Genomic DNA, 26,869 nt, shown 5'->3' on the forward strand with positions numbered 1-26,869 from the left:
ACAGTAAAAACATTTTTGCATTTCTTTTTTCTGTTGCTCCTTTAAAAAAAAGTAAAATCCATTTTGCATTTTCACAGTATTATTGCTGTTTTTTTAAAGGTAAAATCCTTTTTGCATTTCGACACTTTATTCTGTGAACATTTCTTTACAATCACCTTTTTTTCCCTCCTGTCTCATATGTAGGTTTGTTGGCTCCACGACCTCTCCCACATCTGTGGGCCCTGACAGCACAGAGAGATGAAACTCACATTACTTCTAACAGAAGGACAAACATGTTCCATAATCTCACTACAAGAACCAACCTGTTAATGGGTTGAACTCAAATGCCCTTTAGGATTTAACAGGTTTTTTTTTAAAACAAAGCCTAACAATGCCATGTTGACAGCTTGGGTGTGTGCCAGTCTTCAGGAGTACAGAGTTCAAAAGGCTTTCTTACCTGGGTTCTGACATTTGGCTTGGCACTCGGCCATGCTCCAGAAATTGTTGGCATTGCCAAAGCAGCCACCATAAAAGAAGCGCCTACACTGGCGAGTCTTGCTGTCAAAGAAGTAGCGTGACAGTAGCCCTCGACAGGGACCGGGAGCCTCTTCTAAATGGCACGGGTTCTTCTCATCTACCAGGTGAAGACAAAGGAAAGGTATTAGTGACTCACTTCCAGCACGCTGTTGCCAAGACGGTTGCCAAATACAAACAATACAGCAAATTAGACAGATGGTGTTTATTGGCAGACTTTTTCCTCTTTATTGAACGCTGCCAAAAATTATGCCTGTCATATTTTCACCAGTGAGTTGTCAATCATAAAAATAGAATAAATGATCTGTTTTTTGTCAGTTAATAATTTCTATTTAATAAACAAAAAAGAGGCAGCCGTTTTTTAAATTGTGACCTTTTGATGCAGGGTTTACACTCAGCTGCCAGACAAAGGGATGGGACACGTGGCCATAGAAAGTGGATGTTGTAACTGCATGGTGTAAGTCTCCTTCTGACTTCACTGGGCGCTGTCCAGCTACCACTGACCTCTCTGTCATCTAGTAATGACTCACATTCAGTGGCAACCTCTGGACTAACGCTGCACCCTCGTCTTCACTTTCATGTCACAAACATGGGCTTATCAAAGATCTTCTGCCATAAAAATTCTGTTCTTGGTCTTTTAACATGTTCTTGATGCATTTTTTCTGGTAATGGAGGAAATGTATAGCCATCCATCCATCCATCCATCTTCCTCCGCTTATCCGGGACCGGGTCGCGGGGGCAGCAGACTGAGCAGAGATGCCCAGACTTCCCTCACCCCAGCCACTTCCTCCAGCTCCTCTGGGGGGACCCCGAGGCGTTCCCAGGCCAGCCGAGAGACGTAGTCTCTCCAGCGTGTCCTGGGTCTTCCCCGGGGCCTCCGCCCAGTGGGACATGCCCGGAACACCTCTCCAGGGAGGCGTCCAGGGGGCATCCGGACTAGATGCCCGAGCCACCTCAGCTGGCTCCTTTCGATGTGGAGGAGAAGCGGTTCTACTCCGAGCTCCCCGCGGGTGACCGAGCTTCTTAGCTTCTAAGGGAGCGCCCAGCCACCCTACGGAGGAAGCTCATTTCAGCCGCTTGTATTCGGGACCTCGTTCTTTCGGTCATGACCCATAGCTCATGACCATAGGTGAGTATTGGAACATAGATCGACCGGTAAATTGAGAGCTTTGCTTTTCGGCTCAGCTCTCTCTTCACCACAACGGACCGATAGAGCGACCGCATAACTACGGACGCCTTCGATCCGCCTGTCAATCTCACGCTCCGATCTTCCCTCACTCGTGAACAAGACCCCAAGGTATTTAAACTCCTCCACCTGGGGCAAGGACACTCCACCGACCGAGAGATGGCAAACTACCTTTCTCCGGTCAAGGACCATGGCCTCAGATTTAGCGGTGCTGACCCTCATCCCAGCCGCTTCACACTCGGCCGCAAACCGCCCCAATGCACGCTGGAGGTCCCGGTTCGATGAAGCCAACAGGACAACATCATCTGCAAAGCAGAGAGGAAATCCTGTGGTCCCCAAACCAGATCCCTTCCGGCCCCTGGCTGCGCCTAGAAATTCTGTCCATAAAAACAATGAACAGAACCGGTGATAAAGGGCAGCCCTGCCGGACTCCAACGTGGACCGGGAACAGGTCTGACTTACTGCCAGCTATGCGAACCAAGCTCCTACTCCGGTCATACAGAGACCGGACAGCCCTCAGTAAGGCTCCCCGGACCCCATACTCCCAGAGCACCCCCCACAGGATGCCACGGGGGACGCGGTCGAACACCTTCTCCAAATCCACAAAACACATATGGACTGGATGAGCGAACTCCCACAATCCCTCCAGCACCCTAGATAGGGTGTAGAGCTGGTCCACCGTTCCACGACCAGGACGGAAACCGCACTGTTGTTCCTGAATCCGAGGTTCGACTATCGGACGGAGTCTCCTCTCCAGTACCCTGGCATAGACTTTCCCAGGGAGGCTGAGGAGTGTAATTCCCCTATGGTTGGAACACACCCTCCGGTCCCCCTTCTTAAAGAGGGGAACCACCACCCCTGTCTGCCAGTCCAGTGGTACGGTTCCCGACCGCCACGCGATGCTGCAGAGACGTGTCAGCCAAGACACTCCCACAGCATCCAGAGACTTGAGGTGCTCAGGGCGGACTTCATCCACCCCCGGGGCCTTGCCACCGAGGAGCTCGTTGACTACCTCAGTGACTTCAGCCCGGGTAATAGACAGCCCCACCCCAATGTCCTCACTCTCCGCTTCTTCAAAAGAAGGCGTGTCAGTGGGATTGAGGAGATCCTCGAAGTGCTCCTTCCACCGCCCGACAATGTCCCCAGTCGAAGTCAACAGCTCCCCACCTGCACTGAAAACGGTGCCTGTGGAGAACTGCTTTCCCCTCCTGAGTCGTCGGATGGTTTGCCAGAATTTCTTCGAGGCCAACCGATAGTCCTTCTCCATGGCCTCACCGAACTCCTCCCAGGACCGAGTTTTCGCCTCCGCAACAGTCCGGGCCGCAGCTCGCTTAGACTGCCGGTACCTGTCAGCTGCCTCTGGAGTCCCGCAGGCCAGCCAGGCCTGGTAGGACTCCTTCTTCAGCTTGACGGCATCCCTTACTTCCGGTGTCCACCACCGGGTTCGGGGGTTACCGCCGCGACAGGCACCAGAGACCTTGCGACCACAGCTCCGAGCAGCAGCAGAGACAATGGAGGTGGAAAACATGGTCCACTCGGACTCAATGTCCCCAACCTCCCTCGGTACCTGTTTGAAGTTCTCCCGGATGTGGGAGTTAAAGACTTCCCTGACGGAGGGCTCAGCCAGACGTTCCCAGAAGACCCTCACAGTACGTTTGGGTCTTCCAAGTCTTTCCGGCCTCCTTCCCCGCCAGCGAATCCAACTCACCACCAGGTAGTGATCGGTGGACAGCTCCGCCCCTCTCTTCACCCGAGTGTCCAAGACACAGGGCCGAAGGTCGCCTGAAACAACTACGAAGTCGATCATTGACCTCCTGCCTAGGGTGTCCTGATGCCAGGTGTATTGATGGACACCCTTGTGCTCGAACATGGTGTTCGTTATGGACAAACTATGACGAGCGCAGAAGTCCAATAACAAAACACCACTCGGGTTCAGATCAGGGGGGGCGTTCCTACCAATCACACCCCTCCAGGTGCCACTGTCATTGCCCACGTGGGCATTGAAGTCCCCCAGGAAGACAATGGAGTCCCCCGTTGGGGCACTTTCCAGTACCCCTTCGAGAGACACCAAGAAGGCCTGGTACTCCGAACTGCTGTTCGGCCCGTAAGCCGAAACCACAGTTAGAGACCTGTCCCCCACCCGGAGGCGGAGGGACATGACCCTCTCGTCCACCGGTGTGAACTCCAACACTTGGCGGCTGAGCTGGGGGCTCACGAGTAAGCCCACGCCAGCCCGCCGCCTCTCACCTCGGGCAACTCCAGAGAGGTAGAGAGTCCAACCCCTCTCTAAGGACTGAGTTTCAGAGCCCAGGCCATGTGTGGAGGTGAGCCCGACTATATCTAGACGGTATCTCTCAACCTCTCGCACCAGCTCAGGCTCCTTCCCTCCCAGAGAGGTGACATTCCATGTCCCAAAAGCCAGGTTCCATGATCGGGGTTTGGGCCGCCGAGGCACCCGCCCTCGACTGCCACCCAAACCACATTGCACCGGCCCCTTTTGAAATGTATAGCAAAAATGTAAAATCAAGAACATTTCTGAGCATTTCTTTGTTCAAATCACTGTAAAATAGGAGCAGAAACTATGTCCTAGAAACGACACAGGTTTTTTGATTTTGGCTAAAAACTGCAACATCATAATTAAAAGACCACTGGGAACACTTTTAGAATAGATCAAAAGATGATTGTAGTCGGACTGTAACCCTTGTGCTATCTTAGGCACTTTAACATTGGGAGTTGGGTCATCTAGACCCACTAGACAGTGCGCTGAACCTTTTTTCTTCAATGATTTGTGAACCTCACTGGTGTCCATGGATTATATGAACTCTTTCCACCTTTATCCACCTTTGTCATGGTAGGGAGAACACATCAATGTAAGGGTGCGGTCATCTAAGATAGCACAAGGGTTAAAAGTCTCCACACACACGTAAGCAAGTCCAGAAAGGGTTTTTTTCAAGCTATGCAGAACATTGAAGTGGCCAAAGGCCTTGGTTGGGACACTGTCTCAGCCACCTTCCTCTGTGTTCAGCCGTCCCACCCTTATCTTCTTTAGAATGCAGCCTCTGACTCAGAGATGGAATGAATGTTACTAAGCTGTACATGGAAAAAGACAATAAAAAAAAGAATAGTGTTGGGCAGAGTTTTAAAGACAAAAAAAAGTGTTTGTCAGCTGCTTACAAAACATGGAGAAATTTGCCACATTTCATAATAAGAATATCAAAGCCTGTTTTTTTCCCATCAAACTGAGACACATTTGTAAAGGAACACGCATTTGCAGCATGAGAGTAGAGCTGAAGATAAGTTGACAGCACACTCTGTGCTGACAATGTGGCACATTTTAATGGGAGTAACCCACAAATGCTTTTTTGCAGGAAATGTGGCATCATAAAAAAAAAACATAAACAGATTTCCCAATGGTAAAGGATTTATTGTGAGGCAGCACTATCAGAGCAAAGAAATAATTCACTGAGTTTTTCTAGAAGTTTATGAGGTTTGAGTACTCTAATAAATTTAACTTAATTTCAAAACATCTGAGGTTTTGTTGCGTCTCAGTGACACACAAGTGCCAAACTTAGCCTCATGCAAACCTGCAAGTTGGAAACTAGAGAAAAAAAAAACTCTGGGACTAAAGGAGAAAAGTGCAACATTCCATCTGCTGAAGGAAACGAGAAAGTGTCAGGGGTGATGAGCAAACATGTTCCTGACGGGAGCCTGAAACATCTGCAGCATAATGTTGTTGTCTGTGTGTCACCCTGCAGATACAGAGAGATGCTCAGGGAATGGCATGTTTGAATTCATAATGAAACATGATACTTTCAGCTCCCTTATATAGCGCCACGCATAATTAGAGAGCACAAGGTAATAGATGCACTTTTGACATCATACAATCGAATTAAATTGAATTATCTTTCATGACGTTTTTATTGCTTCTGTTTATGGGAGAAATTGGAATCACTCGAGTCAACAAACTTTTGTTAAGAAGGGCATTGAGGAATTTTTATTATGTAGCAATCACATTTATGGTAAATAAGATGCGTGGCCCTACATAATTTTGTGATCGAGTTTTGGTTGGGAGTAGTAATTTTTTCCTGTTTCAACACCTATTTGAATCCTTACTGAAGGCTCATTTCATGCTCTGCAGTTTATTCTGGCCTATCATGAGAATGAAGAACCAAAAAGTGAAGATTTATTTACCAAGAACAGACTCACCTGTTCAAAAGAGAATAGTAACATGAACTCTTTTTAGCTGCAGCTGTCACAACAACAAGCTGTTTTTTTTTTTAATTCAGTGGTCTCTAAAGGGCACATAAGTTTATTCCAGATTGAAAAAAACTATTTTAAAGTCTTTTTCTACGAGGATTTTATGAATTTTAATTTGTTTTATCCCACAATGGGGAAATTATTCTCCGCATTTGGCCCATCCCCTGGGAGGAGCCGTGAGCTGCAGACTAACTGTGCTTGGGGGGCGACAGCTGGTTGGTGAGGGGGGGATTGATCCACCAACCCTTTGGTTGTTAGATGACCTGCTCTACCGCCTGAGCTAAACTGCCGCCCAAAAAACACGCGGTAAGATATAAAGAGTGTGTAAAATGTCCTTATTGTCATTTTTGTTTAAAGGAATACAAAAGCATTTACTTATGTTACATTTTGTGTGATCTACTATTATTTTGCAGTAATTAACTTAGATTTGCAGTTTTAGGTAAACTTTGTGTCAGGACCAAGAGGGAAAATTTCCTGTTTGAAGCAGGTCTGAAAAGGATGTAACTAAATATGGCACATTTGGATTTTATTTATTATCCCTGCGAGAGCAAATTTTATTTGACATCACTTTTAACACTTTATTTTCCACTCCTTTTTTTCTTGTTTTTTCCTTTTTTCTTTAATAATGTATATTTTATAGGCCTTCTCTGAAGGCCTATAAAATATCCAAATCGTGTGATAATTTTATGTTGTCCGTGCATACTCATTAAATCATTCCAAAGAGCTTGTCCATTCTCTTTTATTTTGTTTATGATGGTTATGCTGCTTCCAGACAGACATATTTTTACATTGGAGCATTCAGCCAATCGCTTTTCAGCAGTCCTTTGTTACCAGGCAGGGTAAGGGCCTTCACTGTGAGTTGTTAAGTTCTCCTAATGCAAAATCATTGTCAGTCATTCATTTACTTCAACCAATCAGATTTTGAGTTTGTGTCAGCAGGGTCGTCTAGCAGGCTTAGACAACGTCACAGTGTTCAGACCTTCTGATTGGACAGAACTTTCAGGAAGACACATGCAGCCTTGTCCAGTTTGACACAGAGCCGCGGAGCACTTTTTGATCTGTCTCAGTTAAAAACAGAGCTGACTGTAATGTACGCCATGGATGATTTTCCAGGAAAATCTCCCACTGATCTCCTTGACTTCCTTCATCAGAAAAATCAGAGTGAGATCACGAAGCAGCTGTACAGATTTGTGTGTTTGGCGCTGACCATCCCCGTGTCCACTGCGTCTGTTGAGAGGACATTTTCGGCTCTTAACCCTTGTGCTATCTTAGATGACCCCACCATTACATTGACGTGTTCTCCATACCATGACAAAGGTGGATAAAGGTGGAAAGAGTTCATGTAATCCATGGACACCAGTGAAGATCACGAATCTTGAAGAAAAAAGTTCAGCGCACTGTCTAGTGGCTCTAGATGACCCAACTCCCAATGTTAAAGTGCCTAGGATAGCACAAGGGTTACAACCTACGCAGAAGCACAACTGGACAGACTTGGCTCTCAGCACTGGCCTTGACGGTAATAGAAAAGGACTTCTTGACAAAACTGAAGCATGATAATTTACATGACAGGGTGATCAAACGGTTTTTGAGGCAAGAGAGGAGGATGGATTTTGTCTCCAAATATAATTTTTTGATAAATATCATAATAAATAATATTTCAAACTTATGTGATTGTTTTCAATGTTTTGTGCTGGCTGTAGTTGCATAATGAGATGTGTTTACTGTTTTGTTCATTCAGTTTATTTAGAAGCATAAAAATGCTTAACGAGGGGATAAGTGATTCAGATGTAGCGCTACTGAAGGTCCAGATGTATAATGCATGGTCCGCCACTTTTCAAATCATTAGTTTATGGATTTATGTGTATCCAGCTTCATAATAGGAGTGTTAAAGTCATTTAAGTAAAGATGGTGAATGCTTAGCAGAAAACCTGTCAGCCAACATGATTAAATGATTTTTGTAAAAAGAAAATCATTAATTTATTTATGATCAAACATCTGACTCTGAGACTTTTGAAGCCAATGTGTCTGACTTCAGTTTTTACTATTTATTTTAAAACTGAAAAAAGAAAGTCAATGTGCATTTCTTGGGACACAGTCAACTCTTGTGTGTGGTGGATTCAAACTCAAACTTGCGGGGGGGGGTTGTAGTGTGTAGGGTTGTAGGGTTATGGGGGGTGGTTGTGGGTGCGTGGCGATCCCTGGGTTGCTTAGGTCGCGTGCCTGGGCTGGCTTGCGGAGACGGCGCGCCGGTCGGGGGTGGCCGACTCATGGGTCCCGGGGGCCCTGGCTTCGTCCCTGGCCTTTGTCTCGGTGTCCGGCGCCCGGTGGCCCCCATGGCTGCCGCCTGGTACGGCTAAGCGCTCCTGTCTCGTGGCCTGGGGGCCGGACACTGGGTTCGCTTGTGCCTCTGGGCATTGGGGGGGCCCTTGTAGGGGGGCCCTCTCTGTGCCTGGCTGGTGGGGTGGGCGGTCCCCTCCTCCTCCCCTCCCGGGCTGCCTGGGTCCGGGTGCTGGGGGGGCTTCTGGCCTGGGGGGCTCCCCTCCCCTCTCCTGGTCTGGCTGGTCTGGCTGGGTGGGATCTGGTTCCCCTTATGAACACACGGTTCACTTCGGCAGCATGCATGTATCTCCACCCCCATGTGCACGTGCACACTGCCACACTGCTCCCTGTCTGCTTCATCCCTCCTCCTTACCCACAGTGTATTGATGGAATTTTTTTTTTTTTTTCTCGCTCATCTTAGTGTCAGATTTACACCTTTGATCAATCATTCGTCTTTCCAGCAGATCTGGTATAATTGTTACAGCTTAAAATAATAACTTATTCAAATCAGTGCTTGTATCCCCCACCTTTTCACCTTTCTTCCTTTTACTCTCTTCCACCCTCCCCTCACATTCTTCTCCTCTCCCTCCCCAGACACACTCTTCTTTCTCTTTCGGCTTTTCCCATCAGGGGTCGCCACAGCGAATCATCGTTTTCCACCTCACTCTGTCATGGACATCTTCTACCCTAACATTAGCCAATTTCATGTCCTCTGTTAAGACATCCATATATCTCCTCTTTGGCCGTCCTCTTGCCCTCCTGCCAGGCAGCTCCATCTCCAACATCCTTCTACCAATATATCCACTATCCCTCCTCTGAACATGTCCAAACCATCTCAGTATGGCTTCTCTGACTTTGTCGCTAACACAGGCAACATGAGCCGTCCCTCTGATGTACTCGTTCCTTATCCTGTCTAACCTGGTCACTCCTAAGGAGAACCTCAACATCTTCATCTCTGCTACCTCCATCTCAGCCTCTTGTCTCTGTCTCACTGCTACCGTCTCTAACCCATAGAGCAGAGCTGGTCTCACCACTGTCTTGTACACCTTTCCTTTGAGTCTTGCTGGCACTCTTCTGTCACACAACACTCCTGACACTTTCCTCCAACCGCTCCAACCTGCCTGCACTCGCCTCTTCACCTCTTTTCTACACTCCCCATCACACTGAACTGTTGACCCCAAGTACTTAAACTCCTGCACCTTCTTCACCTCAGCCCCCTGTAACCTAACGCTTCTACCTTGATTCCTCTCGTTCAGACACATGTATTCTGTCTTACTACGACTGACCTTCATGCCTCTTCTTTCCAGAGCAAACCTCCACCTCTCTAGCTGTTCCTCCACCTGCTCTCTACTCTCACTGCAAATTACGATGTCATCCTCAAACATCATTGTCCAGGGAGATTCCTGTCTTACCTCGTCTGTTAGCCTGTCCATCAGCATAGCAAACAAAAAAGGACTCAAAGCTGATCCTTGGTGTAGTCCCACCTCCACCTTGAACTCCTCTGTCTGACCTACAGCACATCTCACCACCGTCATACTTCTCTCATACATGTCCTGAACTACTCTGACATACTTCTCTGCCACTCCAGACGACCTCATACAGTACCACAGCTCCTCCCTCGGCACCCTGTCATAAGCCTTCTCTAAATCTACGAATACACAATGTAGCTCCTTCTGACCATCTCTGTACTTTTCCATCAACATTCTCAAAGCAAAAATGGCATCAGTGGTGCTTTTACGGGGCATGAAACCATACTGCTGCTCACAAATCTCCACCTTCTTCCTAAGCCTGGCTTCCACTACTCTTTCCCACAGCTTCATTGTGTGGCTCATCAACTTTATTCCTCTATAGTTGCTGCAGTTCTGCGTGTCACCCTTGTTCTTAAAGATCGGGACCAGGACGCTTCTCCTCCATTCCTCGGGCATCTTCTCACTCTCTAAAATCCTATTGAACAACCTCGTTAGAAATTCCACTGCTGTCTCTCCTAAGCACTTCCATACCTCCACAGGTACGTCATCAGGACCAACGGCCTTTCCGCTCTTCATCCTTTTCAGAGCCTTCCTAACCTCCTCCTTTCCAATCTCTGCTACTTCCTGCTCCACAACAACCACATCTTCCTCCCTTCTTTCCCTGTCATTTTCCACGTTCATCAGCTCCTCAAAATACTCCTTCCATCTTTTCTGTACACTCTCCTGGGTTGTTAGCACCTTTCCATCTCTGTCCTTAATCACCCTTATCTGTTGCATGTCCTTCCTATCTCTGTCTCCCTGTCTGGCTAGCCTGTACAAGTCCTTCTCTCCTTCCTTTGTGTCTAGCCTGTCATATAGCTCATCGTAAGCTTTCTGTTTGGCCTTTGCCACCTCTCTCTTCACTCTACGCTGCGCTTCCTTGTACTCCTGTCTACCTTCCTCAGTCCTTTCTACATCCCACTTCTTTTTAGCCAACCTCTTCCTCTGGACGCATTCCTGTACTTCCTCATTCCACCACCAAGTCTCTTTACCGTCTTTCTTCTTTCCAGATGACACACCAAGCACCTTCCTACCTGTTTCCCTGATAATCTCTGCTGTAGTTTCCCAGTCATCTGGAAGCTCATCCTGACCACCCAGGACCTGTCTCAACTTCTGCCTAAATTCCTCACAAGTTTCTTCATTCTGTAGCTTCCACCACTTGGTCTTGTTTTCTGTTTTCCCTCTCTTCTTCTTCCTGACCTCCAGAGTCATCTTACACACCACCATGCGGTGCTGTTTGGCTACACTCTCTCCTACCACCACTTTGCAGCCATTAACCTCTCTCAAATGACCTCGTCTACATAGGATGTAGTCCACCTGAGTACTCCTACCTCCACTTCTGTATGTCACTCTATGTTCCTCTCTCTTCTGGAAGTAAGTGTTGACTACAGCCATTTCCATCCTCTTTGCAAAGTCCACCACCATCTGTCCCTCCAGATTCCTTTCCTTCACACCATACCTGCCCATCACCTCCTCATCACATCTGTTGCCCTCACCAACATGCCCATTAAAGTCTGCTCCAATAACAACTCTCTCTCCTCTGGGGATACTCTCTATGACCTCATCCAACTCACTCCAGAATCTCTCCTTCACTTCTAACTCACAGCCAACCTGTGGCGCATACCCACTGACTACATTCACCATCACCCCTTCAATTTCTAACTTTAGGCTCATCATCCTGTCTGAGACTCTTTTCACCTCTAGAACACTGTTTACAAACTCCCCCTTCAGAATCACTCCTACCCCATTTCTCTTCCTATCAACACTATGATAGAACAGTTTGTATCCTCCTCCAATACTACGTGCCTTGCTGCCCTTCCACCTTGTCTCCTGCACACACAGTACATCTACCTTCCTTCTCTCCATCATGTCTGCCAGCTCTCTGCCTTTCCCTGTCATTGTGCCAACGTTAAGAGTCCCTATTCTCAAACCTATGTTCCTGCCTTTTCCCTTCTCTCTCTGGCCACGGACCCTTCTGCCTCCCCTCTTTCTTCGACCAACAGTAGTCAAATTCCTCCCCAGACACACTAAATGTAACAAATAAATAAAAAATAATACGACAAAAAGGGGTTTATACAAATCTACACCCTAGTTTCTCGAAGCTATATAACCTCTTTTTGTGATAGTAAAACCTGTCCAACACAAAAAGCCTTCAGCTCTAATCTGTTTGCTCAGTTGTTGGACAGAACAAGTTAAAAAAAAAAAAAAACTAATTTTTTTGAGTCTGTCTAAACTGTATTTGAGAGAGACACAAACATACAACATTCATGTTGAAAATGTAGCCTGAAGTCAGATGGGCACACGGACTGGTGTTGGGTATGCCCAATTTTACAATTTTCCTAAAATTGTCAATTGGGTGGGACAAAAGGAAAGGGGCAGTTTTGCTGGGTTCATTGACTGTATATGAGAACAGGGCTGAGTGATCCCGCCCCCCCTCACGCTCCAAACAGGAAGTACCAACTGGTTCTGGAAAGCCAAAATCAAATAGACTTCTGTAGAGAAAAAAATAGCTGTTACTCAGTAATTCTATTTCTCAGAGCAGCCATTCTTGCTCTGACAGTTTTTTTAACGTGTTCTTGCTCCTTTTTTCATATTTTTTTCTGTATTACAAGTTAGTCAAGTTATAAACTGGTCAATCAGATGCCTCAATAAAAGTAAGTGGTCTCACGTCAAATGTTCAAAATATTTAAATGACTGATTTTAGACTAACCACTGCTTATTTGCGATCTCTGGCTCCAACATGGCAGCATCCGTAATGCAAAAAATGGCGACTTCTTTTCATTGAAGCGAGAAGTAATAGAAAATGAGTGACATCACACTCAGTAAGTCCAGATCTCTTAAACAGTCAATGGTTGGGTCCATCCATGGGTCTACTTGTCTGCTAATCAAAAAATTAAAAAAAATAAATCTTAAGTGCTTCTAAGAATGAAAGCAGCTATTTTTTAATAGAAATTCAATCATGAATATGAGTAAAGCAATAACTTGGGCATATTGTCTATTAAAACAAAGAGACCACTTGATGAAGCTCAAGCACAAACACTCAAAAAATTATCCTCAGAACTCTTTTTAACAGTGTTTGTAATGACACCCTTAATATTACCAACGAATATTCCCATGCACTTCTGCTTTTATTTTGTATTATTTGCATGAAAACTAATATAAAAAAGGCAAAGACAATGTTCTTTTGCCTGTTGCCATTATACAAATCAAGGCATAACACAAAAACATCAATGTCATATCACAAAGAAAAGAGAAAAAAAAAGTCCTATTGAATGTGTTGCTTCCTTTGATGAAGGAACAAAATTCATGTTGATCAGACATGTCCACCAATAAAAAGGTGGAAAATAGCAGGTACTTTTGCAGACCACACACAGATCTTATAGCAGTGTAACACAGCAGAATTTCTGTTATTCAGGTTGTGGTAATCCATTGAAAAGAAGGCAATGTTCCTCTTTACTTTGTGCCTGATAAGATTTCCGCTCTTAAGTATTCAACTGCACCTAAGGCCACCTATTTTTTAGTTTTTTTATCATTTATTTTTATGGCCATTTCCATGAATTCTGCCTTCTTTGTTCTCCATTTGCAGTAAAGTTGATGAATTTCAAAGAAGTATTGTAATGCATTTCTACTTTGAAAACCCTTCTTTTTGTGGAATTGTTGTTGGTATAGCCTCACAGCTCCTACAGATTTTGTAAGTGTAATAGCAGTATTACAGTCCAGAGAAGCTACACAAAATTTCGAATCTTTTAAGATACCATAACATGCAAAGGACCACCAGGAAATAAACATATAGGAACATGATTGAATTAGTTCATTTGACTTTGAAAGAAGGTTGGAAATAACTTGCTGAAACAAAGCAAGGAGATTGATCTGCAGCCAAGGTCAGGACCTCCTCCCTCCAGCCCATTGAAATAAACGACAAACCAAAACTGCAACTGAACTACCTGAACTGCCTGAATGCAAATACCTCAAACATGCTGAGCAAAAAAAGGAAAAAAAGATTTACAAAAATCCCAGAGAAATCCTACCTCCAATGAAACACCATGTTGCCTCCTCTTCCCTTCTCGTTCAGACTAATTTTTAACACCTTTTAAACCACTTCCATCTTGCTACACCATCACTTTAGAATATGATTCTGCTACAATCAAAAACACATCAATTTAAATAAAATCCATCCATGCACAATTTTCCAAAGGGAAGTAGAAAAAAACATTTCTATTTTTATTTATGAAAAACAAACTGCATCCACTGCTGCCAGGTGCTCTGGGATTTACCTTAGCTTTTCTGTCATGCCCAGTTGTCAAATCAATTTAAAGATTATTATTTTATTTCAGTGGTAGCTTTTTATATTAGTGTTTACTTTTTTTTCAAATCACTAATGAATTGCATATAAACAGCGCAATAATCACGCTCGGTTAGTGCTCTACAATGATTTAGGTGTTCTTTGCCTGGTTGTTTCGTACTTCTTGTTTTTTTCATTTTAACGTGGTTCATTCATGATACATCAGTGAAAATGTATAAAGCCCACAACTTTTCTCACATTTACACATTTATTCACGTAGGGCCAATTTTCATTTGTGCAATATGCAAAAAATGTACACGGCCTTAATGTACAGATGTAGATATCAACTGCAGTTAACTAAATTGAAATATTATAATAAGTTATAAACTGTACAGCTTCTAAGGTTTGTCATGTTGCACACATAGACAGCTGTGAAATATTTAGGCACCTAGTTTGGGTCTGACAAGAATGAAGTCAGTCTATGAAATGGAAACATGAATGAGACACACGGGCAACCTTTAGTTATAGGATCTATTTGAAAAGAATCACCACTAACTCCAGGCATCATCACTTGAACAATTTACAAAGAGTGTGTACGGCTTTGCTCCAAGTATCCTGTTTCCTATTAAGAGAATGCCTTTAGCACTTCAGAAGTAATGTGCTGGCAATTTTCCATGTTAGTCACATACCAACAAAATGATGTTATATGGTTTAAAGCCCGAGGTGGCAATAAAGCCTAATGAGAAACAAAGGCCCTTCAAAGCACAACAGATTATTAAATCACAACAAAATTCCAATCTGAAGCCAAGTGTCCAGCTGCAACTTTTTGATCTTTTAATTACAGAAGAAGACTCACCAGAGACAACGCAGGTTTCCTCACACTCCTGCAGCGTCACAAAGTTGTTGGAGTTGCCACTGCAGCCTCCATATTCAAACTCCTCACAGCGAGCTGTGCTAACGTTGAAGAAATATCTGTCTTTGATGGCTCTGCAGGGTCCCGGATCCGCCTTCATGGCGCACAGTTCATTGAATATGATGGGTTGTTGTCCGTGTGCTGGGAATAAACAAAAAAGCATCCAATTACTAACAAAACAGAAAAAATTGCTGAAAAAAGCAACATTAACATTCAGACTTTCAAAATAAAACTTTTTGTTGCTGTTTAACTTCACGAATTAATTAACGTTTGCCTACTTGTCGTAAATTTGTTTTTCTATATGTACAGTGTTGGACAAAATTGTTGGTACCCCTCAGTTAAAGAAAGAAAGTCCACAATGCTCACTGAAATGACTTGAAACATTCAAAAGTAATAATAAATTAAAATTTATTGAGAATTAAATAATCTAAATCAGCCATTATTTTGAGTTGTTGATTAACAGAATTATTTAAAAAAAAGAAATTAATGAAATAGGGCTGGATAAAAATGATGGTACCTCCATAAAAGACTGAGAACTAATTGCCCAGGGGGTCATGATGAACTCAGGTATGTCCTTTAATTGACATCACAGCTGTTTTCAAACACATAATCAGTCAGTCTGTCTATTTAAAGGGAGACAAATAGTCACATTGCTGTTTGGTGAAAAGGTGTGTACCACACTGAATATGGGCATCAGAAAGCCATGGAGAGAATTGTCCCAGGACATTAGAAACAAAATTATAGACAAACATCGTAAAGGTAAAGGCTATAAAACCATCTCTAAGCAGCTTGAAGTTCCTGTGACAAGTGTGGCAAATATTATTCAGAGGTTTAAGACCCACAGGACAGTAGCCAATGTCTCTGGATGTGGCCGGAAGAGGAAAATTGAGGACAAATTGAGGAGATGGATGTCCAAAGACAATAAAGGTGAACTCCTAGATCAAGGTACATCAGTGTGAGATCACCATTCGTCGTTGTTTGAGCCAGAGTGGACTTCATGGGAAACGACCAAGGAGGACACCACTGTTGAAAGGAAATCATAGAAACGCCAGACTGGAATTTGCAAAAATGCATGTTGACAAGCCACGAAGTTTCTGGGAAAATGTCCTTTGGACAGATGAGACAAAACTGGAGCTTTTTGGTTAAGCACATCAGCTCTATGTTCGTAGACTTAAAAATGAAGCATACAACGAAAAGAACACTGTCCCTACTGTGAAACATGGAGCAGGCTCAGGCTCAGGTCATGGGTCTTCCAACAGGACAACGATCCAAAAATAACAGCCAAAAACACCGAAGAATGGTTAAGAGAAAAGCGTTGGACTATTCTGAAGTGGCCTTCTATGAGCCCAGATCTGAGTCCCATTGAACATCTGTGGAAGGAGCTGAAACATGCCATTTGGAGAAGACACCCGTCAAACCTGAGACAACTGGAGCAGTTTGCTCATGAGGAGTGGGCTAAAATACCTGTCGACAGGTGCAGAAGGCTCATTGACAAATACAGAAACCGTTTAATTGCAGTGATTGCCTCAAAAGAATGTGCAACAAAATAAAAAGTTATGGGTACCATCATTTTTGTCCAGCCCTTTTTCATGAGTTTCTTCTTTTAAATTATTCTGTTAATCAACAACTCAAAAGTAATGGCTGATTTTAATAATTTAATTTTCAACAAATTTTAATTTATTGTTACTTTTGAATGTTTCAAGGCATTTCAGTGAGCATTTTGGACTTCCTTTCTTTAACTGAGGGGTACCAACAGTTTTGGCACCATTGCATATTTATCAATCTTTAGCTAGTACAAGCAAAGCAAAAATTACTACATGCAAGATTTTTATACACAGAAACATCTTAATTATTTATTAAACAAAGAGACTCTGTGATTTGAAATATTTGGCCCAGAAGAAGATAAGTGCACTGAAATTCTACATTGTTAAAAAACAAACCAAAAAAACATAGCAACTTGGTTCTGCAGAAGCAGAGCTCCTTGAATCACTCATGAAAGCTGCTACTTCCAGACCCCAAAAAGGACAGCAAGTGAAAGGCAGAGCTCTGCTACCCACTGCTGTGAATGTTAAATCACTCTCCCTGTGTGCAGCCAGGAAATGGCTTTTCCTGCATTCACTCCTGTTGTTCTTGGGTCATCTCTCTGTTCGAATTGGCTGCAGAGCTCATGTTCATCTCTGCCAGCACTAAATATTTTTCCAACTAAGGTTGTACGTGGTCAGGGCTTGAGGAATAGTGTTTGGTGGTGAATTGTTGAACCCTGTGAGGTGTGAGGTTCATGGCTCTTGTGGATCAATGGTTTTTTCAGGGATCATCAGGGAATCCGGTTTCTGTGAACCTTTTTTGATCAGAGGAGCCCACACTTTTTTGGCATGTGAGCTACTTATTAGACGACAATTTTTTTTAAAGACATATACACACACACACATATATAAATATATATATATATATATATATATATATATATATATATATATATATATATATATATATATATATATATATATTCCTACCACAACCATCACAGAAACCAATGAGCTGGTTTACACTTCAGCAGCAGTGATCCTTGAGATGCTTGGCTACAAGAGCAACCATGGAAGAAAACAGTACCCACCATGGAAGCAACGGTTACAGGCCAAAATCAAGGCAACTCGGAAGGATGTGAGTTAGCTGACAGAGGCTCAAAGAGGTACAATAATAAAGCAAGTAACTAAGAGAAACAGCCAGATGCCCATACCTGAAGCACTGGAAGCTGCCAAACAAAGGCTGTTAGCCTTGAGCAGCCGCCTTAAGAGGTACACAAGAGACAATGAAGCCAGACGAATAAATAGGCTCTTCGCAACTCAACCTGCAAAAGTGTACGCTCAGTGGCAGGGTCAAAACAGCCGAGCAGACCCACCAAGGCTAGAAACTGAACAGTACTGGAAAAGTATATGGGAAAAAGAGACAGCACATAACAGCAATGCCCAGTGGCTGGTCTCTCTGAGAAAAGAACATAGCAACCTCCCTGAACAGAATCCAGTAACCATCACAGTGGCAAACATCCAAGAAAGAGTCTCAGGTATGAAGAACTGGACAGCACCGGGCCCTGACATGATACATGCCTACTGGCTAAAGAAGCTTACAGCACTCCACGAGCGCCTGGCAGCACAAATGAACCAGCTGCTAAGAGATGGGACTCACCCCGAATGGCTAACAGAAGGGCGAACGATCCTGATCCAGAAGGATCCTTCAAAAGGTGCAGTCCCATCCAACTACCGGCCAATAACCTGTCTCTCCACAACATGGAAGCTCATGTCAGGCATCATTGCAACCAAGATAAATAGGCACATGGATCAATTCATGAGTAACACACAGAAGGGCATTGGTAGAGACTCCAGAGGAGCCAAACACCAACTCCTGGTCGACAGAACAGTCGCTCAAGACTGCAAGTCACGACACACCAACCTGTGCACAGCCTGGATTGATTACAAGAAGGCCTATGATTCAATGCCCCACACATGGATCACTGAATGCTTGGAGCTGTACAACATCAACAGGACTCTAAGAGCCTTCATAGGAAACTCAATGAAGCTGTGGAAAACCACCCTTGAAGCCAATGGGAAGCCACTTGCACAAGTGTCCATCAAATGTGGGATATACCAAGGTGATGCTCTGTCCCCACTGCTGTTCTGCATAGGTCTGAACCCCCTCAGCCAAATAATCACCAAGACTGGCTATGGATACCGACTCAGAAATGGGGCCAACATCAGTCACCTCCTATACATGGATGACATCAAGCTATATGCTAAGAGCGAGCGTGACATTGACTCCCTGATCCACACCACCAGGATCTACAGTACTGACATTGGGATGTCATTCGGGCTCGAGAAATGCAGCCGGATGGTGACTAAGAGAGGCAAGGTAGTCCACACAGGAGGGGTCTCACTCCCAGAAGGAACAACAGCAGACATCGAGGACAGTTACAAGTACCTTGGAATTCCACAGGCAAATGGCAACCTGGAGCAGGCAACAAGGAAAGCTGCAACAGCTAAATACCTCCAACGAGTAAGGCAAGTCCTGAAAAGCCAGCTCAATGGCAAAAATAAGACCCGGGCAATAAACAGCTACGCACTGCCAGTTATCAGATACCCTGCAGGAATAATAAGATGGCCAAAGGAAGAGATACAGACCACGGATGTTAAAACACGAAAGCTCCTCACCATGCATGGAGGGTTCCATCCCAAATCCAGCACCCTGAGACTGTATGCTAGCCGCAAGGAAGGAGGCCAAGGACTAGTGAGCGTGGAAGCCACTATCCAGGATGAAACATCGAAGATCCATGAATACATCAAGCTCAAGCCCCCAACTGACAGTATGCTCAGTGAATGTCTCAGGCAATGGAGAGCAGAGGATACAGTGCTGGAGGACAGATCCTCATGGGAGGACAAACCCCTGCATGGGATGTACCACCGGACCATAACTGAAGTGGCTGATATCAAGAAGTCCTACCAATGGCTAGAAAGGGCTGGCCTACAGGACAGCACCGAAGCGCTCATCCTGGCAGCCCAGGAACAAGCCCTGAGCACCAGAGCGATAGAGGCTCAGATCTACCACACCAGACAAGACCCAAGGTGTAGGCTGTGCAAAGAGGCGCCTGAAACAATCCAGCACATAACTGCAGGGTGTAAGATACTGGCCGGGAAAGCATACATGGAGCGCCACAATCAAGTGGCTGGAATAATATACAAGAACATGTGTGCAGAATATGAACTGGAAACCCCAAGATCAAAATGGGAAACACCTCCGAAGGTCGTAGAGAATGAGAGGGCAAAGATCCTGTGGGACTTCCAGATCCAGACTGATAGGATGGTAATGGCGAACCAACCAGACATTGTAGTGGTAGATAAAGAACAGAGGAAAGCCGTTGTGGTGGATGTGGCAGTACCAAGCGATGGGAACATCAGGAAGAAGGAACATGAGAAACTGGAGAAATACCAGGGACTCAGAGAAGAACTGGAGAAAGCCTGGAAAGTGAAGGTGACAGTGGTGCCTGTGGTAATTGGAGCACTCGGGGCAGTAACAGCTGGCTTACTTTTTATGTTTGCATAATTTGTTTGATGCCCTTTTCTTCTGTTTTCTTTGTTATAAATGCCTTAGATGCCAGCATGGACACCTAAACATTAAAAAATAATACCTTGTGCCATGACATCATGTCAAACAGCATAAAATGTTTAGAATGCTCAAAGAACAGCTTTAAAATGACATCAAGACTGGAGTCTCGGAGTGTAAAATAATGATCTATAGATTTTCTTGGTGGACGAGTCCTGAAAAAAACCCATCCTTGTGGTGTCTGGTCTAAGAGGGAACAGGTAATCCATCCAGACGAGGTAACGATGGCAGCATCTCACCACTTCAGCCTTTTCCTTCTATCCATTCGATTTATTCTTCAAATTATAACCAGGCATGGGGGACTCTGGTAAACCCCTTTCTATGTCTCCTGACTCACTGTAATTATTTAGGCTTGTGGTGAGTACAGCGCCTTGCAAAAGTAATCCCCCCCCCTTGAACTTTTCAACCTTTTGCCACATTTCAGGCTTCAAACATAAAGATATAAAACTTTACTTTTTTGTAAAGAATCAACAAGTGGGACACAATCATGAAGTCAAAAGAAATGTACTGGATATTTTAAACTTTTTTAACAAATAAAAAACAAAAAAATTTGGCTTGCAAAATTATTCAGCCCCTTTACATTCAGTGCAGCAAACTCTCTCCAAATGTCCAGTGAGGATCTCTGAATGATCCAATGTTGACCTAAATGACTAAAGATGATAAATAGAATCCACCTGTATGTAATCAAGTCTGAGTATAAATACACCTGCTCTGTGATAGTCTCAGAGATCCGTTCAAAGAGCAGAGAGCATCATGAAGAACAAGGAACACACCAGGCAGGTCTGAGGTACTGTTGTGGAGATGTTTAAAGCCAGAAACCTCACTGAGCTCAAGCTGTTTTGCAAGGAGGAATGGGATACTTTCAAAAACTTAAGGGGGTTGAATAATTTTGCACGCCCAATTCTTCAGTTTTTTATTTGTTAAAAAAGTTTGAAATATAGAATAAATTTCGTTCGACTTCATGATTGTGTACCACTTGTTGATGGCACTGTAGATGCACCTAAGACATGAGAGTAGTGATGATTACGGAAAGCTTTTATCTTTGTTTTTCTCACATGGTGAGATATTTTGACATTTGCATGCTTTCTTTTTACAGGAATGTGGGAATCTATGTTTTTGGCTGATATGAATGTTTGGATGTTATTCATTTTTGCTGCAAAGCCACATTTGTAAGTTTTACTATTTTGTTATTTTTTCATTTTTTGGTGATCCAGAAACATATAGTGGTACATTCAAAGTTAATAAATCCCGAACAATTAAAAAAAAAACTTCAGGTCCAGAGCGCTCTAATTTGACACACTTTTCTAAGCAATCCAAAAAATATTGACCATGAACCTCTTATTAATATAATAAAATATATGTTGACATACCTTATTTGGCAGTTTATTACAACAGCAAGGTGGTAGAAAAGACATGAATAATTTTAGTTTCCTTTAGCCTGTTTGGTGAATTTGATGATTTTGAAGACTGGGTTGCAGCAAAACAGAAAGACAGTATGGAATCTAAGAAGGGGGAAGAGATGACACACAAGGAGATGACATTGGAGAAATTAAACTATTTAGATTATTTTCTGCAACTTTTTCATTTTGTCTTTGGAAAAACATGTTTGTTTCATCATCTGGATAAAAACAAGCTGGACAAGGTGAAAATTTCTTTTGGAATGATGCTTTGTTTAACTTATCGTAACATTCAGTGTGTATAAATCACTTTCCTCCGCCACTGCAGAGTGAGGTTGGAGCAGACTCTGTAGCGGTTACCATGACAATGCGTCACACCGCATATCACATAGGTCGCTTTTTGTGAAAAACCATTTAAACTTAAAAATATAACAAGAACGAAGTACTGAAAATTGATTTATTATTTCTTTCTTTCGTGGTATAAGTGGGCTAATGCCTTATTAAAACCCTTGTGCTATCTTAGATGACCCCACCCTTACATTGACGTGTTCTCCCTACCATGACAAAGGTGGATAAAGGTGGAAAGATTTCATGCAATCCATGGACACCAGTGAAGATCACAAATCAATGAAGAAAAAAGGTTCAGCGCACTGTCTAGTGGGTCTAGATCAGTGTTTCAACCAGTGTGCCGCGGCACACTAGTGTGCCGTGGAAGATGGTCAAGTGTGCCGTGGAAAATTGCCCTCATTAACTGATCTAAAAACATTAACCATCTCCAGGAGATCAGCTTTTTGTTCATCCAAACAGGTCCTGATAAAACACTGAGTAGTTAGGAATATAAAAGATCATAAAATCCTTTTTTTTGTGTTTAATTGATTCTATTAAAGACATTTTGATAAGAATGACGGCAGCGCGATTTAGCTGCAGCTATAACTGTTTTCTGAAAAGTCCCGCAGCTTTTACTGTCTCCACGACTCCACCAATCATTCTTGAAGGCTTAATCACATGTCCTCAGTCTGACCAATCAGAAGTGTTAAAAGTCTTCACTTCCTTGTTCCAATTTAGCTCATAACTCACTCATTTCCCACAAAAACACCAGCTAAAGCTCGTCTTTAGCGGTGTAGCTTTCCACAGAATCTGGTATTAGACTGGAACAAGTGAACAAAACCATGAAGCTCAGAGACGCAAGTCTTTCTGCCGTTTTCTCGCCGTATTCACACTACATCTCCCATGATGCATTGGGACAGCGCCTCAGCGTACATGAGTCGTCCTTGTTACACGGATTGAAACCACAACGGACATACAGTTTGTATGTAACTTAACTTTTATTACATCTTTTAGAAAAAACATCTGCAACTTCCTGCTTTTTCTGCCACAATTATCACAAAAATGCACGTCAGATTGCCGGGGGGGGGGGGGCTGTAGATCAAAATAGACTATGAGTTTCTGCTTTTTTTTTTTTTTTTTTGGGATGCTGGTGTGCCGCGGGATTTTTGTCAAGGTTAAAGTGTGCCGTGGCTCAAAAAAGGTTGAAAAACACTGGTCTAGATGACCCAACTCCCAATGTTAAAGTGCCTAGGATAACACAAGTGTTACGGTGTCCGTTATCAGAAATGAACAGACATCGCAGAAGCAACTCCTCGCGGCCATCAACCGGATTACAAAAACTATGTAAAACTATAAAATGAATTAACTCAGTAGGGGTGGGATAAGCTTGCTTCTTCCCACTCCTTTTCAAGCAATAAATCAAGCTCTACTTGACTTTAGTTAATGATCACTGTATTTAATTAAGCAAATGTGATTTTAGTGTCTTATTTTGTTTTATTTTCTGTTTTTCTAAATCCATGCATTTCAACATTTCTGTAAAGAGTTTGATAAATCTGTGTACATTCTTTATTGCTTTGACTACAACGCTTGAAATAAATCGGCAAATCAAATCAAATCATTTAATTTCTGATAACAGTCACCTCATCGGGCATTGTCTTTTACATAAATAATAGTTGTAAATAATAGCTTTAAATTAAAATGAGATTAACATGATTAAAAAAAAAGTCTTATTTATCTGTCTATAATTAATCTTGATTATCTTGATAATTTGACACCCTTAACACCAATACTATAAATGGATCTGCATGTTTTTTTAAATTATTCTCTCTAATAAATAGTGGCTGACATTTAGCTTGCCAGTCTATTTATATTAAAGGCGTTTTGGTTTTTGAAGTATAATCTTTGTTGTATTCAAACTCCTAAAGGGAAAACTGTAAATCCAAAATGGACATAGTTGCTTATATTCTTCAGCATAGTGAAAATAAATTGCTTAAGAAAAATCTCTGGTCTGTTTGAGCAAAGATTTGCAGTCACATGTCTGGATAAAGATCTGAGCTTCTCAGCGATTTCCCAAGCTGCTTTGCACTTCTACATGTGGGCAGGAGGCGTCTGTTCATGTCCAAGTCCAAGCTTGTTTGGTACATCAGAGGAATGCGTTTTTTCGAACTAAGGTCATCATCACCATGGGATCGACTCACTTTTTGGATTGGTAAACCAGCAAGCAACTAGCTGCCAGATGATAAAAAGAGTGGGAAAAAAAAGAGTTTCAAATTGCAGACTCCAAAAGAAAATCAAATGGAGACTAAGTTCAGAACAAGTTGCTGCAATGCATCAAAGTAGATTCAATGTCAGTCTGTGTGGCAATATCTGGGCTGTTTCATAATCATATTTATCTTATTTTGAGTCATCATGAAACAGGTAGCTACCTTATTAATTTAATTTATTTTCTAGTGTCAGTTTACAGTTTAAGGTCCTCCTTTAAGCGTGTTTGAAACTAAAAGTCAGTGAAGATTATGGTTTATACGTAGATCTAACATTCAAGACATTTGGAATTTATGATGTCATTTAAGGGCTGCATGGTGGTGCAGTGGTCAGCGCACTGTGTGGAGTTTGCATCTTCTCCTTGTGCCTGTGTAGATTTTCTCCAGGCACTCTAGAACGAACATGCTCTAAAGGTCGATTGTATTAACTGTATATCAGAACCAGACCGAGCCAGTGTGAACCCATAGAAAATGGTTTACTATCAGCTCAGACCACATGAAGTCAATTTAGTTGTCATTTTTTTCCAATATAATAAATGCAATAAATGACTGGATTCTGTCCTTCATTTAGCCACCTGTCTCCTCAGAGATGTTGCATCTCCAATCGTAATCCTTGACAGACTTATGTTGGCAAAGGTCAACTGCTTTTTTTTTCAGCAGCATTTTTCCATAGGTTCACCATCCGAAAATGGTTTGGAAGTTTGCACCAACCACCTGCTTCTGCACAAGTGTACAGATTTATTTTTACTTTTAGAGCAGAAAATTTGGTTTATTAGCGGAGCTGTGAAAAAGTAAGATTAGTAAGAAGACAGGTAAAGGTATTAAAATAGCATCAACAAGCACACATTCAAATGCTTTTAAAGAATAGTTTCAAAGAAAAAGATGCTTCGAAGCTGGAGGTCAAACCAAAAGAAAAGAGTTGCAGAAAATAACAGAAGAGAAGCAAAAAAAGGCTTAAAGATGTATGAAAGAAATGCTTCAGTTCTGCTATTATTCTGAAAAGATATGCTGCTAAATATCAAGAAATATATTAAGTGCGCTGGGAATTTTCTTTGTCTTTCATACACAAACTTATTGTTTGGTTTGTGCTTTTATGTGATTTCTTTTGTGTTTTATGCACAAATGGCTAATAGATAACCAAGTATGTTAAACAAGTGTGTTAAAATAATTTCTCTACAAATCAAACTTTAAGACACAAGAATCATGTGTTTTTAAAACTAGGGGGTGTCAAATTATTGCATTAATCGCGATTAATTATTTACGGACAATTTAGCTCATTAATGTTTTTTTAATCCCATTAATCTCATTTTCAAGTACTATTTATTATGTAAGGTATGATGCCAGACGAGGTGTCTGTTGGGCCTGGTTCATAAATAATAGCAATTTGTCATCTCTCAACTAAACTTTATTTATTTTTTTTTTATTTTTTTTTTTTTTAATCTTGTCCTGTCCAACAGCTGGGCAAACAGATGAGAGCTGAGGGCCTCTTGTGTTGGACATATTTTACTTTAACAAGAGGGGTTATTAATCTTCAGACAAACCAAAGGTATGTCTGAATAAACCCCTTTTGTAATTGAGGCCAAACTTTATTAATTTCAAACATGTTTGAAGATCTTTGGTGTTGGACCGGACGGAAAAGGAAAGAGGGGAAGAAGAGAGAGGGACGTTAGAGAGAGGGGGGGAAGGAGGGTGATAGTAGGAGGGGAAGGGGGATAAGACCATGAAGCAGCATAAAGCAACAAGTTTACTGGTTGTTAATCACCATGGTAAGGCTCAAATGCAGTACAAAAAGGGCAGAGCCTGTCCACACACACACCCAAGTGTCAAACACACCTGCTAGCTGCAAAAATGTCCATCTGTCGACATGTACACAAAACAGATAGTGCTCACACGCATACTTATGCCTTAAAACCAACTAGTGTGAAACATTTCGGTCATTCAGTCACGCAAACCGCCAGTGCAAAGGTGAGCCAACACCCGTGCTCAGGTGAGTGCTCATGTTCTTCTAAAATGGATGGTGGAATGTGTAAAGAAGGAGGGAGAGCGCCCAGCCATCCCCACCCCAAGACCCCCACCGCAGCAGCAGCGGCAGCCGGAATCCCCCCCACGCCACACGGAAACCGGCAGGAAACAACCGCCGCCCGGGCGACCAAGCCCGCCACCCAGGCCAGGGCCAGCAGGACCGCCGCAAGGCCCCCAGAGCCAGAGAGCAGGGAGGCACGGAGGGAAAGAGAGGGCCGCCCCAGCCCAACCAGGAGAACAGCCCCCCCGCCGCGCCGGGAGAACCCAACGCAGGGCCCCACCGGAGAGGGACGCCCACAGCCCCAGACGAGCACCCCACCACCACCCAGGAGTTCTGGGCATCCCCCCGCCCCAACCCCAGGTACGAGCCAGGACCCCCCAAGGGAGACCCGCTCCGCACTCCAGGCAGCCATCCGCCCGGCCCACGGTTGGTCCAGGGAGGAGCAAGGCAGGGGCCCGCCGCCCCCGCCCAGGAGGGGGGAACCCCGGGGAAAAAAGAGGGCCCACAAGGGGTGTTGTAAATATGGCCCGACCAGGCTCGGCCACAGTTGGAAATTTGGCAGGGCCCAGCGCTCAGGAGCAAGGACCAGAACCCACCCCCCAGGGACACCAACACCCCCGGCTCAGATGTAATGTGAACCCCCCCACCGCGCGGAGAGAGCACCGCCGGGCCCAGGAAGCCGGCACCCCGGGGACATGGCCGCCGTTGCAAAGGGGCCCGTACCCCCCACCA

General features: G+C 43.6%; 2 protein-coding genes across 2 annotated transcripts in view; both read right to left on the reverse strand.

Moving 5' to 3' along the window:
• tfpia (tissue factor pathway inhibitor a) overlaps nucleotides 1-26,869 on the reverse strand; it is a 63,813-nt gene that overhangs the window by 9,398 nt on the left and 27,546 nt on the right. The window contains exons 2-4 of the mRNA XM_023950477.2: nucleotides 14,922-15,119; nucleotides 437-613; nucleotides 156-221 (exon numbers count right to left, since the gene is read on the reverse strand). Of these exons, the coding sequence (XP_023806245.1) occupies nucleotides 156-221; nucleotides 437-613; nucleotides 14,922-15,119 (441 nt within the window). The remainder of the gene's footprint in view (nucleotides 1-155; nucleotides 222-436; nucleotides 614-14,921; nucleotides 15,120-26,869) is intronic.
• LOC144988674 (uncharacterized) overlaps nucleotides 8,772-26,869 on the reverse strand; it is a 71,150-nt gene continuing 53,052 nt past the window's right edge. The window contains exon 2 of the mRNA XM_078939356.1: nucleotides 8,772-11,481. Coding sequence (XP_078795482.1) covers nucleotides 8,902-11,460 — 2,559 coding nt within the window. The 5' untranslated portion in view covers nucleotides 11,461-11,481 and the 3' untranslated portion in view covers nucleotides 8,772-8,901. The remainder of the gene's footprint in view (nucleotides 11,482-26,869) is intronic.

The sequence above is a fragment of the Oryzias latipes genome, chromosome 21, assembly GCF_053564925.1.
Source record: "Oryzias latipes strain Hd-rR chromosome 21, Olatipes_Hd-rR_3.1".
Taxonomy (NCBI): domain Eukaryota; kingdom Metazoa; phylum Chordata; class Actinopteri; order Beloniformes; family Adrianichthyidae; genus Oryzias; species Oryzias latipes.